Raw genomic sequence first — 17,790 nt, forward strand, 5'->3', positions numbered from 1 at the left:
TCTCAGCACTTGGGAGACAGATCTCCATGAGTTAGAAGCCAGCCTGTTCTACGTAGCAAGTTCTAAGACAGCCAGGGCTATATAATGAGACCCTGTCTTAAAACAAACAGACAAGCAAACAAAAAGGAGGTTTGAGTCCATTGAAGGGTGGGTGGGTGGTGAAAGTTATGGTTAGAAATTTACTAGGAGGTGTACTGGTTTAATCTCTAATGCCCACTGAGACAAGGGCATCAGTAACTCCCCTGGGAGGGGATTGGCCCTTTTAAATGAACTTTTGGATCTTAATTAATTTATTATTTTTTTGAGATAGTATATTTCTATTCAGCCTAAGCTACCCTCAAAACTGTGGCAATTGTGAAGGTATAAAGAGAAGTCGTGCTTTATTTTGGCATTTTTTTGGTCTCATTGGTCTCTTGTTTCTATGCTTTGCTTTTCATTTTAGCAGTGTTTCACTGTTTGTCCATTTATTTTTTATTTTATTTTATGTCCATTAGTGTTTTGTCTGCAAGTACATCTTTGTGAGGGTGTTGGACACCCTGAAATTGGAGTTATAGACAGTTGTGGACTGCCATGTGGTCACTGGGAATTGAACCCTGGTCCTCTGGAAGAGCAAGCAGCTAGAGCTCTTAATCACTGAGCAATCTCTCCAGCTCTATTGTTTCATTCATTCTTTTCTTTAAAAGAGAGAGAACAAACATAAAGTCGGGTGGGTAGGGAGGTAGGTAGGACCTGGGAGGAGAAAAACATGATCAAAATATATGATAATAATTTTTAATAAAAAAATGAAGGCAGGCAATCAGAAAAAGATAATGCATAGTGAAATATAATGCTGTGTATGTCAATTTAATTTTTTAATTAAAATTAAAATGTTAAAATTACACACAAGAAAAAAGTAAGGCTCCACCCACCACCAGACATGGTGCCACATCACTTGCCTATAATCAGAACACTTTGAAGTGAAGGCAGGAGGATCAGGAGTTCGAAGCCATCCTTGGCTCAAAATACAAACAATAAATAGGTAAAATGAAAAGGTGTCCCTCCAAGACAGAGAACCTTGGAGGCCTTTAGTTAAAAGCAATCCTCGGGCCTGGTGGGATGGCTCAGTGGTTAATTAAGAGTGTGCACTCCTCTCACAGAGGACCTGAGTTTGAATCTCACAACTGCCTGAACTCCACCTCCCTGGGTGTCTGATGCCTCTGGCTTCCAAAGACACCTGCACATATGCCCCTTCCCCCATACACATAATTAAACATGGTAGAAATAAATCTTAAAAAGTTAATCCTGATACACAAGAAGTTGTTCCAACACTCAGTTTGATGTGCTATGTCACAGCCACGGTTCACAGCAGTCTACATCTCCATTCTGGTGGGTGCGCCATTAGTCTATATGGATGCTGTGAGAATTGAAGCAATCAGAACCTAGCATGATGACCTCAACCGCCTAACTGGTATGGACAGCCGATAGTACAGTGGTAGTGCCTCACAATATGGGTCAATTAAGCATGTGTCTGGCTGGTGCTTGACAAAGGACACCAGACTTGTTTGCTTGCACTTACTACAAAGATATTTACAGGTAGAAGAAAACTGACAAGAACATATAAGGAAAACAGTATATGACATTCTACATAAACACATATGGAGTGTTTCACACACACTATCTCCATTTATATATATATATATACATATATATATATATATATATATATATATATATATGACTTCATTTGAAGTAGGAGCCACTTGTCACTATTTAGAGGAACCTGTAAGGGATCCTCCCAGGAAGATGGGGAGGGGGACTACAGTACCTCGGAAGCAGAAGGCATGGTGCTTGGACAGTGGATCAGGGAGGCCGGTCTGGTTGGGGTAGAGGTAGACAGTTCTCACGCCCGGTTTGTCACCACCACAGGCAGGCCGAGGGGTGACGATGGGGTATCGGAGGGTGCCATCTGCCAACCAGCCAGCATAGCACTTGTCCAGGCCCTGGCTCCAGGCAGCATAGAGCTGGCCAGTGGAGGCCAGGGTAGCATTTTGAGCTGCACAGAAGGCCTGAGCTTCCTGGAAGGTGAACTGCTCCATCTGTGTGGCGAAGAACACTTCCCCTGGGGACAGAGGCAATGGCGGTGTGATGATCCATGTGTATCATAGCCATGTTCCTCCTGCTCTGAGGCAGAGCTCCTGGCACCCCCACCCAACTCACCAGGGCTGTTCGTATCTACCACATAGGAGTATGTGGCAATGCCCCTGTAGGCCCCAGCCTTAGTCCCCTCCTCCAGCCCAAAGCTACACCCATAGATCTCTTGGGACAATAGAGACCAGCTTCTCCACTTTGTACTGAGTAAGAATTCCCTGGTTTTTGGGACATCCCTTACTAAAAAAAGACAGTGTCACAGTTGAGCTGGATCGAGCTAGTCCATCTATGAGAAATTAGTTTCTACCCCTCACACCCCTTTTTAAGGTTCTCCATTCATACCTATGCTCCCCTCCCTTGACTAACAGTGGGGCTTGGCTGGCAACCTCAGTCCCCCAAGTGCTCTTAGCTCCCTGCTCTCTCATGAGCTCAGTGACTGCTGTGGACTTGATTCCCATTCCTTTGGGGGTTCAGCACCCACATATTAATTACCCAGAGCCCTATCTGGGTAATTACCCAGCCTCTGTTTGGGGCAGGCACTTTTTATGTGTCTCAACCAATACTCAGAAGATCCTCTGATGGGAGTATTAAGCAGACAGGTTTTACAGACAGGGAAACTGAGGCTTACAGAGGTTAAGTGAGAGGCCATGCTTAAACTCTCCCAGAACACTGGCATTTTCCAAGCTGGGCTCAGTGGAGAGGCAGTTTAGTGACGTTCATGGCAATTAAAAGGAACGAGACAGAACAGGTCTGTAGTTGAATAAGCTTGGGCAATGCTAAGTTGTAAAGAGTTGAAAAGGTTCCAAGCTTTAGGGCTTCTCTGAGCCTTTGACTTGTTCCTGGGCACTGGGAGGGGACACCCAACATTTATTTATAACAAATCCATCAACTTAGCCACTGAACTCATGGCTTTCTGAGGGACCAACGTCATGCCACAGCACAAGGGGGAAAGCATTCGAGCCTTTGGCAGGGAGAAGGCACTCAAATTGAAAGAGGCAAGGGGTGGGCCTGCTCTCCACCTGGAGAGCTGTGTGGGAGCAGGCCAGGGTGGGTGGTGACAATTCTATCCCTCCCTTTTATGACGCTCCCTTAGTCTCCGCTGATCTGGGGATGGGCATGCAATAATACGGCCTGTACCCTCAAGCTTGTCCACGTAGCAGTAGACATCATAGGTTTCTGATGATGGGCGCACGCCATAGGTCCTGACTCCGGGGCTGCTGTCCTTGTCACCCACACATGGGGTCCGTGGGCTCACAATGGGGTATCTGTGAAAGAGGATGGGAAGGGGGTGAGGGGCTGTCCTGGGGGTAGGAAAGGCATATCTTGGATCATCTGCTATGATTCAAAGCAGGTGGTATGTCCATTGTGGCAAGTCTCTCGAGCCTTTGGCAGACTTCAGAAGAGAGTCTCTTACATAAGAGTATACTCTGTCAAGCATCAGTGGGTGGAAGTGTTTGAAGGGGGTGTTTAGGGCTTTCTCTGTCTCTTGGAAGGAGATATTGGTATAGCAAAGTTCCTGTCACCATCTTTCAGAATATGCCTTGGTTTAGTGTGTGTGTGTGTGTGTGTGTGTGTGTGTGTGTGTGTGTGTGTGTGTGTGTAATTTAGGGAGCTATGCGATCACTAGTGAGTTCCTCAGTGCTGGGTGGCTCCCGTCCTGGGTGTTGAGTCAGGCCAGGAGCGTCTTGGTTGTGACTGGGAATGGTTGGCTTGTCTTTTACCTGACGGTCTGGTCCTGCAGCCAGCCAGCATCACACTGCTCATAGCCTGCCTCATAGGCAGCCTGGAGCTGCTCAGGAGAGGCGATGGCTGCCCCGGTGCGAATGCAGGCCTGCTGTGCCTCCTCAAATGTCAGAGAGTATCTGGTGGAGCCCGGGCGGTAGTGGAATACAACTCCTGGGTGGAGAGGGAAGAACAGAGGTAAGACCGATGCTCTTGCAGTCCGTTCTGAGCTTAGCTCCTTCGTTTAGACATAGCAGATGAATCAATTCCACCTGAGGTTCTACTTGGTGATATCATGAGTGTCATCCCAGCTGGGGACATCATCAAGACCCTATACCGGAGTGGAGATTTGCATTCGGGGATCAGCTGGGCTCTGCCGAGTGATAGCCCTCTCCCGGTATAGGGAACATCACCCACCTAGCCTAAGAGCTACAAGTGTTTTCCAGAGAGAACCAGATAACCATATTAGGCTTTTCTTTTTCTTCTCCTCCTTCTCCTTCTTCTTCTTGAGACAGAGTCTCGATATATAAACCAGATTGGCCTTGAACTCACAACTCTCTTGCCTGACCCTCCCGTTCTGTGATGCAGACGTATAGTGTCACACCTGGTCTCTGGAACGGGCTTTGTGAGACAATGTGATTCCGTTCCTTTGCTTAACTCAGCCACAGCAGTTCTACATTAGCCACAGAAAAAGTCTTAAATAAGTGGCTGTGGCTTTGATCCAATCAAACTCTATTGGTAGGCACTGAAATCGGAACATATTTTCATTACCTACTTTTCACACATCCCCAAATACCTTTCTCTTTTTAATTCCTCCCCTCCCTCAGTTTTTTAGGACCGTGGAAGCACTGTCAGGTCACCGCTGCCTCAGACCAGCTGCACTCAGCCTGCTCACCAAACTCGGTCGATTTTCTATCCTGTTGGGAGGACAAGGCCAGGCCAGGCCATGGGTTCACCCAGAGCAGTGGTTTTCAAGTCTATTTTGTGGTGAACCATGTGGTACTTTCATCTGCCTGATATAAACCTGCTTTCCACAGGTGACTTCATTTGAGGCTAATGATTTGTGACCAAAGAGTGGACATAATTGCCCTGCCTGTGCCCCAGGAGTGTACTTACCCCCTGGCAAGCGGGGCTGACCAGGGACCTCAACTGCACCTGGAGAGATGGTCACTCGCACCACCAGGTCCTCACTGGCGAAGGCAGTGGCAGAGTCAGGCCCACGTGTGGCTTCCTCGGGAAAGCCCCAGGGCCTGGTGGTCTTTTCAGTTCTCTCCCCAGCCTCAGGGAAGACTGTGGTCCCCACTTCAGGGGCAAGTGTGAGGGCCTCCCCAGGCTCTGAGACAGTGGGGGACATGTCGAAGATGGGCTTTGCAGTGAGGATCACATTGCCCCGGGCTTCTCCCTCCGTAATATTACGGGGCAGGGGCAGCTCCAGGTCTGGCCAGGTCACTGTCTGGATGGTGATGTCCTCTTCACCACCCACTCCGAAGAAGTTTTCTGGGATGTCTACAAAGTCTTCACCTGGGAAAGGAGGCAAAGACAGGCTTTAGTGCTGAGCTTAGGGATGTTTTGAGGGAGACAAGAGCTGAATGTGCCCCATTTCCTTCTACTTGGCTGGAGCCAGGCACCTGGCCCTGCCCACCATGAGGGCTTCAGGTATCTGAGTTTTGTGGCTCTTCCTTTCCCGTGGGATGGTTCCAGACCTCTGCAGATGCCAAACTCTGTGACTGCTAGAGTCCCTTATGTAACTTCTGGGCCACTGCTGGAATCTAATGTCATGTTTTGGTTGCATATAATTCCTCAAACAGTGTATGCACCATTTCCATAGCTGTTATAGTGTATTGTTTGCATAACAACGGCAAGAAAAATCCTGCACCTATTCAGTACAGATGCAATTAAATTATTAATAAGAGTCTGAGGTTGGCTGAATTTGTAGAAGCTACTCCTGGTATATAGATCAACTAGCTCTCTGTTTATCAAATAAAATCAGTTCCTATTTCTGCCTCCCCACCAGCTGCTACTTTGCCTGCTCTGTGTCCCATGGGAGAGTGTGAATCGGTGAGGAAGGGGAAGCCTGAATGCTTTGTGTAATGGATGTAGGCATTGTTGGAGAACTGACTACCTCAGAGTCCTAGACAAATGAGGGGCTGGCAGACATAAGGCAGTTATTAATAAAGAGAATATCCTGAGGGTGATATTCTTCCAAAGAGTGGTCAAGGGTTGGGATTTGGCTCAGTGGTTCAGCTGCTTGCCTAGGAAGCGCAAGGCCCTGGGTTGGTCCCCAGCTCCAAAAAAAAAAAAAGAAAAAAAAAAAAAAAAAAAAAACCATGAACAACAAAGAGTGGTCAATTATCAAAGAGAGAAAAGAGGCGTTTGGGAGAGACGGTGTCCCTGTTCAAGTAAGATTGGGCTGTAGAGGTGACGTAGGAAATGAGCCATCCTTGTATGGCCAAGCTGGGATTCAAACCCAAGAAAACAGTGGCTCGGAAGCATATACTTTAAATGCTGTTCTGTGTGGAGCTGATGAAACAGGGCTGTATACATTGGGACTCCATCTTTTATATGTTAAGAAGCAATGAAAACCGAAGACAGGATAAAAAAAAATATATGGGGTTCAGGAACTCAGTGGTCCCTTCTCAAGACCTTATTGGGATCTGATTTCGGTGGCGAGAACCCCCTTCCCACCTTCAGTCCCAGCCCCACCTGTGTAGCAGATGGCGTCGTAGCGGGATGAGGGATCAGGGTAGCCTGTCTGGTTGGCGTGCAGATAGACAGTCCTTACACCCAGGAGGTTGCCTCCGCAGTTGGGCCGAGCCTTGGAGATGGGGTAGCGAACGCTGCGGTCCGCCAGCCAGCCAGCGCTGCACATGTCCATACCGCCCTGCCAGGCAAGGTAGAGCTGGCCTGTGGTGGCCAACCGTGCCCCCAGCCTCCGGCACTCGTTGGCTGCCTCCTGGAAGGTGAATTTCTCCGGGGATGTGGCATAAAAGACCTCACCTGTGAAGGACACATCACACTGGTGAGGGTTTCACTCACATCCCAAGCTGCATGTGTTCCCGCGAGGTCCACGTCTTTTCTCAGAGGTTTATCCTTTTTATCCTTGGTTCTGCGTTAGTGTTTCACAGCTTGTCTGTGACTTCCCATTTTCCATTCCTTTCAGAACTTTTGGGTAAGACGGCACCAATCTTCTAACAAGGACCTCCGCCCCCACCCCCCAAAAAAATCTGCCTGAAGAGCAAGGGGTGGAGCAATCTTGAAATCAGAAGCCCCGGGGATTGAAGTTCACCCTCCGACCACTAGGGGAGCTCTCCTTTAAGACAGGCACTGCCTGTTCCTAAGAAACCATCCCAAATTCATAATCTGATGAGAAAAGCAGGCCTCACCTTTTGATCCCTTAGAGTACTGCCTTCCAAACCAGGGTCAGTAGTACCCAAAGAGGCCATTATAGGGTAATTTGGGGGGTCTTCTAGCTTTTAAACAAAATCTCCTACAACCTGGCAAGGTTGTGCTTGAGGAGGGGGCAGAATCTCTGAGCACTTATTGGGCAGTTTCAGGTGTCCTTGCTCCGTGGCGGCTCGGACAAAAGGACTGTTGTGTTTGTCTCTGGTCAGTCAAACATGGAGACACAAATGCTTGTTGGTAGAGACCCTGGCTACTGAGATGAGAACGAGAAGGCAGGCCATGTGGTAAGAAAGGTGGGGTATATCACCCACAGCTTTTCTCCCAGCGGGAGGAGCTTGGGAGCTGAGTTATTCAGACCGTGTGGGATTTCCAGAGAGGTAGATGGGAAAGGAGTGTCATCTACAGGCCAGGGTAACCCTATGTTCAAAATTAGTACCCTTATTAAAGAAAGACGCTCCCCAGGTTTCTCCCTCAAACAACCCCAACAAAAGGCCCAGGGTAGGAATGGAAGTGGAGAGAGGGTAGCTGGAAAGTATGTTCATGTGTCGTCTGTTGTGTCTGCCCTAGAGTGGCATAAGGATGGAGCCCAGGGTCTGCCATTGAGCTACATCCCAGACCTGAGCATGGCTTTGACGGCACCATTGACCTTAAGACAGGGATGGGTTGGCCAGAGATGCTGAGAGCCTGGATAAGAGGCTGTCCCAGAGGACTTTGGAATTTGGGGTTTGGTGGTAGCACCAGATGGTTTGCAGATGCCCATGGCTACTGACATCCCTTTCAAAGTGAATAGCATGGATTCCAGCAAGAGACCATTCCTGTTCATGGCAAGAGAGGACTGAGGGAGGGCCGTGGCCCGGAGGAGGCCTTGTGAAGCTATCCTAAGTACGAGCATGGCGATGGGGATGGAAAAGGCATCTTGGAGGGAACCGGCTTTCTCACCCTCCATCTCTTCAGCGAAGCAGTACACATCATAGGTCTCGTTGGTGTCTCGGATTCCATAGGTCCTCACTCCAGGGAACTCGTCCTTGTCACCATAGCAACCTTCCCGGGGAGTGTGGATGGGGTATCTGTTGGGAAGTCAATGTGGGAGTGTGACACTAGGAACAGAGGGAAGTCCAAAGTCACTGTTCTTGTAGCCTTTGCCTCCATAGGAGGAGACAGGCATAAAACTGCCTCTGTCCAAGTCTGCTTTGTATGCCAACCATCCCTCCAGTCTCAGTGCTGCCCACAAGTCTGGCTGCACTCTTGGTACCAAACACTCTCTCCCCGAAGACGCTTTCCATATAAAAGGTCAGAATCTTGTGGGTTTTGCAAACCATGGGCCCCTGGGGTGTCATTTGCACTGCAGCAGCATAGAGCATCTGCAGACAACATGTAACCGAGTGAGCATGGCTAGGTTTCAGCACGATGATATTTACAGAAACGAGGAATGGGTTGGGTTGGGTTGGGTTTGGCCATGGTGCCTACTTGGTACCACATGAATCTTATGCCCACTAAGTGATGCAGGGACTGGTCTCTATTTACACTTGAAGTAAGGTCCAGAAATGCCAACCATTTTGTTGACAAACGCACAGCTTCCAAATTCCAGGGTTGGGATTAGAGTTTAGCTCTTCTTGAGGTCAATATGCGGACTCTTGCCATATTAGACTGTTGTCTTACTTATTTTTTTTTTTAGTCTATCTACTAATTTTTGTAGAAAGTGCCTGTCCCAGTTAGCTCCAGCTGTTAACTCAACACAGTCTAGAGTCACCCGAAGGGGTCTCAACTGAGGGACTGCTCACATTAGCTTGTGACCAGGTCTGTGAGGTCTTGAGCTCTGATCAACGTAGGAGAGCTCAGCCTACCATGGATGACACCATCCCTAAGCAGATGGGCCTGGGCTGTGTGAGAAAGCTAATTGAGAACCAGCCTGTGGGTGAGCCAGACCGTGAGCCGCAAGCAGCATTCTTCCATGGTTCCTGCCTCCAAGTGTTTCCGCCCTCACTTACCTCAGTGATGGACCTCGACCTGGAAGAAGAGCTGGGAAAAACCATTTCTTCCCCAACTTGTGTTTGATCAGTGTTTGATCTCAAGAGCAGAGACGAAACTGTAACAGTGCTGTGTGACCTTGTGACCTAAGATCCCCTAACTTGTCCCAGCCTGTACAGCTGTCTTCCTGAGGCCTTGTGGGCCGGCTTTGGGGCAAGCCTCAGGATGCACATGAGGTGGACAGTGTCTTGAGGCTTGCTGCACGGTACTGGGATGCTTGAGGCAGGCCTCTGTCTGCTCTGCTTTGCCGTGTGGCTCCTAGGACTCCCTCAGAAAAGATGTTTCTAGACACTTGGTATATGTATGTCTTGTCTCACAAAAAAGGATATGAATAAGCAGGCAATATAAATGCAATATATTTGTATAAATTATGAAACATGTGATATATTATTATAATATGTATTATAATATATAATTTATGAACTGGCAATATAAATATAAACAAAAAGGCAATAAGTAAAAGTAAATAAAATTCCTAGTAAAAAACTCACTGTCAAACCAGAAGCAAAGAAACATCAAGAGGAAATACAGGCAAAGAGAGTAGTGGAGTTGAGAACATGGCCACTGGTATTGTCTTTTCCTTGGAGAGTGACTAATGGGGACCTGGGATGGGACGCTGGGTATGTATGTCGACAAGGCTGGACCCTAGACTGGCCAGAGGATCATGTTCATACCAGCTCAGGTCAGATCATTGTCCCACCCCATCATCTGCTCATTCTGCTAGGACTCTGTACCTGGCCGTCAGCTCTGACAGTTTTTCTTCAGGGGGTCTGGGTCTCACCTGACTGTCTGATCAGCCAGCCAGCCTGCATCACACTGGTGGAAGCCATCCTCATAGGCGGCCTGCAGTTGCTCAGGGGTGGCGATGATGGCGCTGTTCTGAAGGCAAGCCCGCTGGGCTCGGTCAAAGTCCAGTGTGTAGCGTGTGGAAATAGCTCTGTAGTGGAACACAATGCCTGTAGGACACATGGACCAGAGGGACAGCAGGTTAGGTGTGAACTCTGGTTATTGAAGCCCTTGATAAATGGTGACAAGAATCCAGGGGACCAAGGGCCCTATCTGGTCCAGGCTGACATAGTTCTCGTCTTTGAATTTTTATTATAATCTTTCTTATTCATGAGAATTTCATACATACTTAAAATGTATTTTGATCATATGCACCTCAACTTCTCTCCCTAACCCCTTCCAGCTCTGCCCTTGACACTCCACCCCTCCCACTGAGTCCAACTTGTGCAGCCTGTGTACTCCTGACTGTGGGACCATCTACTGGAGTGTGGCCAATCTCCTAGGGACTGTACCCTTAAAGAAAACTGGCACTTCCTCCCCCCAGAAGCCATCAGATCAGCTGCCAGTAGATCCTCAGCTACTGAAGTTTGCTCTTGCTGGAACCCTGTCTCCTCTCCACCCCATCCCACCACCTTAACAGGGTGCTCACCATTCCCCCACAAGGCGTTCATTTTAAAACACCTATAACAATCCTGACAATAAGAAAGTTATTGGAACCAAGGCAAAAACTGTCTCCTTGTGATTTTCTTTTGGTCACTCCAGGACCCTCTAATCTCCCCTGCCCTGCCCCTAATCCAGGGAGTGAGACTCGAGTGTTCCAGGTCTCCAGTAGCTCAGTGGCATCCTAACCAGACCTCTAAGAGACAAAGGCGACGAGGAAGTGAATCATCAGTCATTTCTTTGGTCTCCGAAGCTGAGAATAAAGGGTGGGGGGGGGGAGATACCTAGATGAATGACGTTTTAGGAACCCACTTTCCCTCATTTCTAGGGTCACAGCAGACAAGCTAGCAACTCATTTACTTAGGTGCAAAAAGGGCACACTTACAAAGCCTGTTATAAGGTAGAAGACACACCTCTGGGTATGTCTGTGAGGGTTTAACTGAAGAGGGAAGGCCTACCCTGAAGGTAGGTGGTACCATCACACAGTTCAGGGACCCAGAGTGAAAAAAAGAAAGAAGGAGAAAGTGATGTGGGTGAGTACTTCCTTCTGACTGTTGATGCAGTGTGATTATCTGCCTCACACTTCTGCTGCCATCTTGCCCCACCACGGTTGGCTGTACCCCTTCGAACTGTGAGCCAAGGTAATGCCTCCCTCCCTCAAGCGAACTCCTGTCAGGCATTCAATCACAGCAACGAGAAAAGCGGATACACCCAACAAGTGAGTGATTGCTGGCAAACAAGCTGCCAATACCAGGATTATTTACCTGCCCCACTCCTGGAGTCCCAATCCCACAGAGAACAGCATTTGCCAGTCAGTCCCACATTAGGGGAAAATAAAGAGAAAATGGGCATGCAGAGGGGCGAGTGAGTGAGAGAGCTAGTCACTAAGGCCCACACTGCTGGGGACATCATTCTAGTTCTTTCTACAGGCCGCATGGCGGCCCAATGGGAGGCCCTTCACCTTTTACTATGACCTCCAGGGTGGCTTCGCTGTCCTCAATGCCATGCATCACTTCACACCGATAGATCCCAGAGTCATTGGAGCGAAGGTTCTGGATTTCCAAGGTGGCATCGCTGGGGATGGCTGGATAGTTGGGAAGTGACACCTTGTCTTGGTAGATGCTGTTCACTCGAACCTGTCCTTCAGTGGCCACCAACAGTACCACCTCCTTTTCCTTGGAAACACGGCTCCATTTGATTCTTGGGGTGAGGGGGGCAGTGGAGGGAGCAGTGGTCACAGGATGCATGGGGTCGATGAAGTAGCAGGGGATGGTGAGGGAAGTCCCTAGGAGGGCCTTCAGTGGGGATGGTTGAGGGATGCTCACACTCAGTGAGTTGTCATGGTCTGTGAGGGAAGGGTGGGAGGGACAGACAAATGTGTTAGGAATTATAGAGACCACAAGTCTCTGCCTCCCTCCCCCAGCCCTGAAAATGCAGTCATCCAAGAAGCCCACATCCAGCCCACCATGTGGGAACCTCATGGAGTCCCAGGGAGCCTCACGGCACCCTCTCTAGATTGCATCTCTGAAGACCTCTGGTCTGCCCACCCTAAGACAAAATTCAGAGCCAAAAAAAAAAAAAAGTGCCAGAGAGATCTCGAACCTTAGACACCTAGAGGGGATGCCAACTCTGAGGTAAACAGGCCCCCCTGTTCTTAGAGCACTGATATGCTTGATTCGGAGATTTTAGAAAAATATATTGGAGTGCTTATTTTGACTATGATGAGTTCTCCACAAAAAGGTTCATGTGTGGAAGGTTGGGTGGTGTTATGAGAAGGGACTGGTGCTGCCTCATTGGAGGGAGATGGAGATAAATTACTGCAGGTCGACTTTGCAAGGAGTAGCTTGTGCACAGCCCTGCCCCCTCCCCCAGTCTCCCTATCCCCCCTGTCTCCATCTCTCTGTCTCTGTCATTCTGTCTCTCTGTGTGTCTTTCTGTGTGTCTGTCTGTGCCTCTGTCTCTGTCTCTCTCTGTCTCTCTCTCTCTCTCTCTGTCTCTCTCTCTCTCTCTCTCTCTCTCTCTCTCTCTCTCTCTCTCTCTCTCTCTCTCTCTCTCTCTCTCTCTCCAGGCTACCATGAGGTGAACTTCTCCCCTCCACTGTACCTTCAGGCATGAATTCTGCCTTGCCACAGGCAAGCTGTTTTTCTGAGACATTTTCTCATAGAGGCAGTGACTGCCCTACATGTTGGGTGTAATAATTATTAGGGGGTATACAAAATTCTACACAACCTTTAAACTTGAGACACAGAGCTTCAAAGATATATTATTCCAGGAGGTCTGCTTGGGCTTTAACTGGGACCTTTTGAAGTAAAGGACAAGAAGGTTGGGGAGGAGAACAGGAGGCCAGACATTTTTTTTTTCCCTGTAGAGTCAGACCTAGAAATGTGGGACTGAGTAGGACTAGATAGCATAAAAATGATGTAGTGTGTCAATAGAGAAGACATAGTGTTTCCTGAACTCTTTTGGAATGGGAGAGAGACAGCTTTCCACACAGCACCTTTCATGGCAGGTCTTAAATTTTCAGAACCCTTCCTTTCAAGGGATGCTACAGGTTGAAATAAAAATGTCTAAGGTAGTTGTGGGTGGCAGAGACATAGCAGGGTAAGGGGAGGGAGCCAGGAATGTCTGGAGTCCAGCCTGGACCTTTTGATGTCTGGACAGATTCCACCATCTCTCCACAAACACCTCCATCGGCTGCCCTGCCCTGACGCCACTGGCCGCAGCTTGGCTCTGTAGTACTGGTCCTCAGGGGATAGCCAGAGGCCACGTTTGAGTCCAACTTGGCGGTGGTCAAAGCTTTCAGTCAACCCTAGTGGACTGCTTTGCTGATGTGGACACATCTCCCCGGGTGATGGTGGGTCTGGATATTCCTGGGTCTCTGAGCACCACTGGAGGTCCAGATAACCACATCTACATATTCAAAAGCTGTGAATCAGGCCAGCTGTGAGTGAATAAAATACTGTGTGTCTTTCCATTTGACCATCGAAGTTTTTTTCCATGACCCTGAAGTCCTGTAGTTTTTGCCTTGGCATACAGTGGGTTGGTGGGAGGAAGGGAGCTCAAGCCTCCTCTAGCCCCCACCCCCCATGAGCAAGCCAACTATTGCGCCCACACACACTGTTAGGGAGGTCTCATGATGTGTTCAGTCCTTGAACCTCAGATCCCCACACATGTGTGAGGTTCTTCACCTGCCCCTTGAGTCAGGGGTGGGGAGCTCACCCCAGGGCTGCTCCCTCACTTCTAGAGGGAAACCAGTCTCTTTTCAACGTTGTTCCTCAGGTTCTTTTCTCTTCTTTGGTGGTCTTTTCTCTTCTGGCTCCCCGTGCCTTCTCTCTGCTCCATTCACACTGTGAGGGGTTCTGAATGACAGCACTGAGGGGAGGGCTCTGTGAAGGAGGCTGAGCAGCTCTCCTTGCTGAGGGCATCCAGGAGTAGGTACATTTGTAGCAGTGTGTGTGTGTGTGTGTGCACGTGTGTGTGTGTGTGTGTGTGTGCGTGCGCGTGTGCCTTCCTACTACATCCAGAAAAGGGGAGCAGGGCTGTGTCCCAAAACAAAGTCATATCCTGTATTCAGAACCCAGCACTCACCCCCTACTGAATAAAGGAGCCATAGCGAGGAATTGCTCTCACCTGGAACTTCTTCTGAGATCACTGCAGCGATGACCCGCAGAGTCACAAAGACCAAGAGTAAAGTGGTCATAGTTCAGCTGGAAGAGACAGCAGGGATGTTATTTGGACGGTTAAAGCACGGGATAATTAAAGGAAGAAAAAAAAACGTTATAAAATTCATGCCCAAGGCTCTGAAGTCACATTGCACAACAGCGGGTTGCCATGGTTTGGACAGTGTTTTCACTAAGAATCCTTTCCTCAGAAACCTTCGACCTTTCTTAGCTTAATTCCAAGATGGCTGGTATACTGGTTCCCCCATCTTCTAGCCAGTGGAGACTCATCCTAATGAGTTCCTGGGGTAGCCAGTGATATGTGACAGGCGGACCATAGATGCTCAGGCTTACGCTCTGTTCTGTATCTGTGAGGGGTTTTGCATAAACACTGGAGTCTCTAGACCTAGAATGGCCTCCCTTTTCAGTGTGGGTGGGTCACAGCCACCCCCATGAAGGCTTTAAACAAAAAAGGACCCTCTGTGGAGGGAGAGAGACTTCTTCCCTGATGGCCTTCCCGCTGATTTTCTCCTCCCTTTGGACTTGACCTGAGGCATCAGCTTTTCCTGGGGCTTGAACATGTGGAGCTTCACACTGAGTATGTGCAGGAGGCCAGCTGCCTTGGCCTCCTGGGAGTCTCTGCAGCTCTGGAGAACCGCAGCCTCCCCTTGTATTGTCTCGATTCTCTCCCTCTCCCTGTGACACACACACAGACACACAGAGCCATGCAAGGGGATGTCCTCTGCTGAGAAGAAATGACTGGTCAATGGTGGAGCACCCAGAGAACAAGAAGATTCTAGTGGAGGGGAAAAACTCGCCATTGCCTGGAGACACTGCACTGTCGCAGTGCGACACATTTCTCACCTGTCTGCAAAGATGACGGTGCACGCCAATCTACTGCGTGCCAATCATATGAAAGTATGGGGAATGTAATTATGTATACAGTACAGGAGACTTGGCAGTGACAATAATTGGTGGTTACAGTGTATTTCCTGTACTCTACTCTGTGTCTTTACTCTTAGCGTGCATCACTGCTTATCAGAAACGTGATTGAGACCGTCCACCAGGGACTCACTAAGCAGCCCCAGACCCTTAGCATTTATGGTGCATCTTAATTGCATCAAGAAGCCACGTGGAAGGTTAGGGTGTGGTTCAGTGCTCGCGTGTTTTCCTAACATGCTTGATACCCAGTGACTCCCACGTGCACACGTGCACACGTAGCAACAGCTCTGCTGAGGGACTGAGCCACTTATATGCTCGAGCCCACTAATGACATGGGAGAGGGAGCGGGAGAAGAAAGGGAGGAGGGAGGAGGAGGAATAAAGAGTGGTGGAGAAAGAGATGGGGAGGAAGAGGGGAGGAGAGAGGGAGCAAAAGGGAGGAGAGGGAAGGAGGTGAGAGGAGAAAGGAAGAAGGGGAGAGAATTGTTTTTTAAAGAACCCTAACACGGGATTGGGGATTTAGTTTCAGTGGTAGAGCGCTTGCCTAGCAAGCGCAAGGCCCTGGGTTCGGTCCCCAGCTCCGGGAAAAAAAAAAAAGAACCCTAACACGACCCTTTGGAAATGTCAAACGATCTGTCTTCCCTGACGGAATCTGGGGATGACATACCCACTTCAAATTCAGGAACTTTGAATATTTTAGCAAGGATCATGTGTCAAAGTTTTAGGTAAGATTCAAGGTCCTGGCTAGAATCAGGAAGACAGCTCTTTCTTTTTTTAAAATTGGATATATTTCTTTATTTACATTTCAAATGTTATTCCCTTTCCCTGTTTCCTGTCCATAATCCCCCTGTCCTCTCTCCCTCCCCCATAAGGGTGTTCCCCCACATCTACCTCTCTTTACAACTCCCCCTCCCCGACATTTCCCTGCACTGATCAGGCTGTGAGATGAACAATTAAATACCAGGAGGTGAGCACCTAGGACTCCTGTGGCCTTCTTATGGCCACGTGAATTAGAGTCAAGCTTTCCTGATTGTCATCAGCTGGTCAGTTGCTATTTGTGTACACAGATCTGTTGCAACCACCACTTAAAGCTCTTCCGCAAACATTCAGCAAGCATAACTGAATTTGTCAAGTAATCATCTGGAGCAATAGCCTCCAGCCAGCTGCATGTAGAAACAGTCTGGACCTCGTGGTACCACTGCCCTGGAGGGTTACACAACCATGTCTCACACACACCTTCTGAGACTTGTATTGTGTGGCCCCTTCCCCTATGCTCAGCGGCAGCAGCATTTACTTTTGGTCCAAGAAGAAGAAAGGAAGCCTTGGGGATGGGGCAACGGTAAGGGACAGATGGGGTCTGCAGCCACAGAGAGCATCCTTCGTGGAGACAGAACCCCAGCCTCCACACCTCAACCTCAGCTTTCGGAGTCAAGTGGTCCAGCAGGTGTCGCTCTCTGCTTACTCACCATGGGCTGGGATAGACCAGCGCAGAGCTCAGGGAGCAGCACCCTTAGGAGCACAAGTTTGTGGGGAGAGGAGACACTGACATTCTGGAGTCCCTGGGGAGGAACAGTCTGGATGCAGGACAAGGTCACCCTTTCCTATCTCTGGAACTTGGCCATTTTGACCATCCGTCCTTTATCCATGTCTGAGAAATGAAAGGTCTGTGTGTCTAAGGGGGTAGAGGCACATCACCCCCACGCTGTATAAAGTCTGGAAAGTTCCATAGTTCCAAGAAATGGCCCCTTGCTTCTCCTTGGGGATTTTTCTGATTTAGATACTAATTTAAAAAATTTTCTGGGGCCCCATGTCTGGTACTCTGAGAGACACAGAGTTGGAGAGGGGCTCCTGTTCAAGTTCAGTCAACCAGTCAGGGCTTCCTGGAGGGTCAGGGAAGATCGGCCTGAGGTGTGTTTGCAGAGGGAGCTTTACCCAAGACCCAGACACAAAGCTAGCCTGTTCCTCCCTCAGAACACCCTTCACTTGGAAGTCTTGTGTATGTTTCGGAGTTGTGTTTCTTCCCTCGCTCTCTGAACAAGCTGGACATTGTCTGGGGTGCAATGGTGCTCTGTGGGGCTTGGGCTGGCTCTGTTTTTCTCCCTGGCTTAGACCAGGAAATGTGAAGGAATGAAAGGGAGGGGTCTGGTGTGGAGTGGGCAGCAAAACTAATTTTATTTCTTCTTAAAAACTTCGGGATAGAATTATTGCAATAAATATGCTCTTGTGTCTGTGTGTGTTTTCTCAGTGTAAAGAAAGTAGGGAGAAAATCCATTCTGTCTGGGCTCCAGGCCTCTCAGAGACTCGTGAGGCTTTTATGTGAGGAGACGACTTTGCCAGCCCACGCTCACTCGTGGACAGAGAGAGCCTTCTCAGTGGGAAGGAAAGTGAGGCCGTGGGAAGGGATGGTACATGGAGGGCCCTGGGGATGGGGAGAGGGAGAGGGAGAGGGAGGCCTGAGGTGGACA

At 49.0% G+C, this 17,790-nt stretch overlaps 1 protein-coding gene across 1 annotated transcript in view; it reads right to left on the minus strand.

The window, feature by feature from the left end:
- Positions 1–14,425, minus strand: part of Acan (aggrecan) — a 32,929-nt gene extending 18,504 nt beyond the window's left edge. Inside the window, exons 1-9 of the mRNA XM_032893390.1 lie at positions 14,356–14,425; positions 11,687–12,070; positions 10,061–10,235; positions 8,191–8,318; positions 6,553–6,846; positions 4,966–5,370; positions 3,849–4,023; positions 3,265–3,392; positions 1,805–2,098 (exon numbers count right to left, since the gene is read on the minus strand). Coding sequence (XP_032749281.1) covers positions 1,805–2,098; positions 3,265–3,392; positions 3,849–4,023; positions 4,966–5,370; positions 6,553–6,846; positions 8,191–8,318; positions 10,061–10,235; positions 11,687–12,070; positions 14,356–14,425 — 2,053 coding nt within the window. The remainder of the gene's footprint in view (positions 1–1,804; positions 2,099–3,264; positions 3,393–3,848; positions 4,024–4,965; positions 5,371–6,552; positions 6,847–8,190; positions 8,319–10,060; positions 10,236–11,686; positions 12,071–14,355) is intronic.
- Positions 14,426–17,790: the final 3,365 nt, after the last annotated feature.

Source organism: Rattus rattus, chromosome 2 (assembly GCF_011064425.1).
Source record: "Rattus rattus isolate New Zealand chromosome 2, Rrattus_CSIRO_v1, whole genome shotgun sequence".
NCBI classification, from domain to species: domain Eukaryota; kingdom Metazoa; phylum Chordata; class Mammalia; order Rodentia; family Muridae; genus Rattus; species Rattus rattus.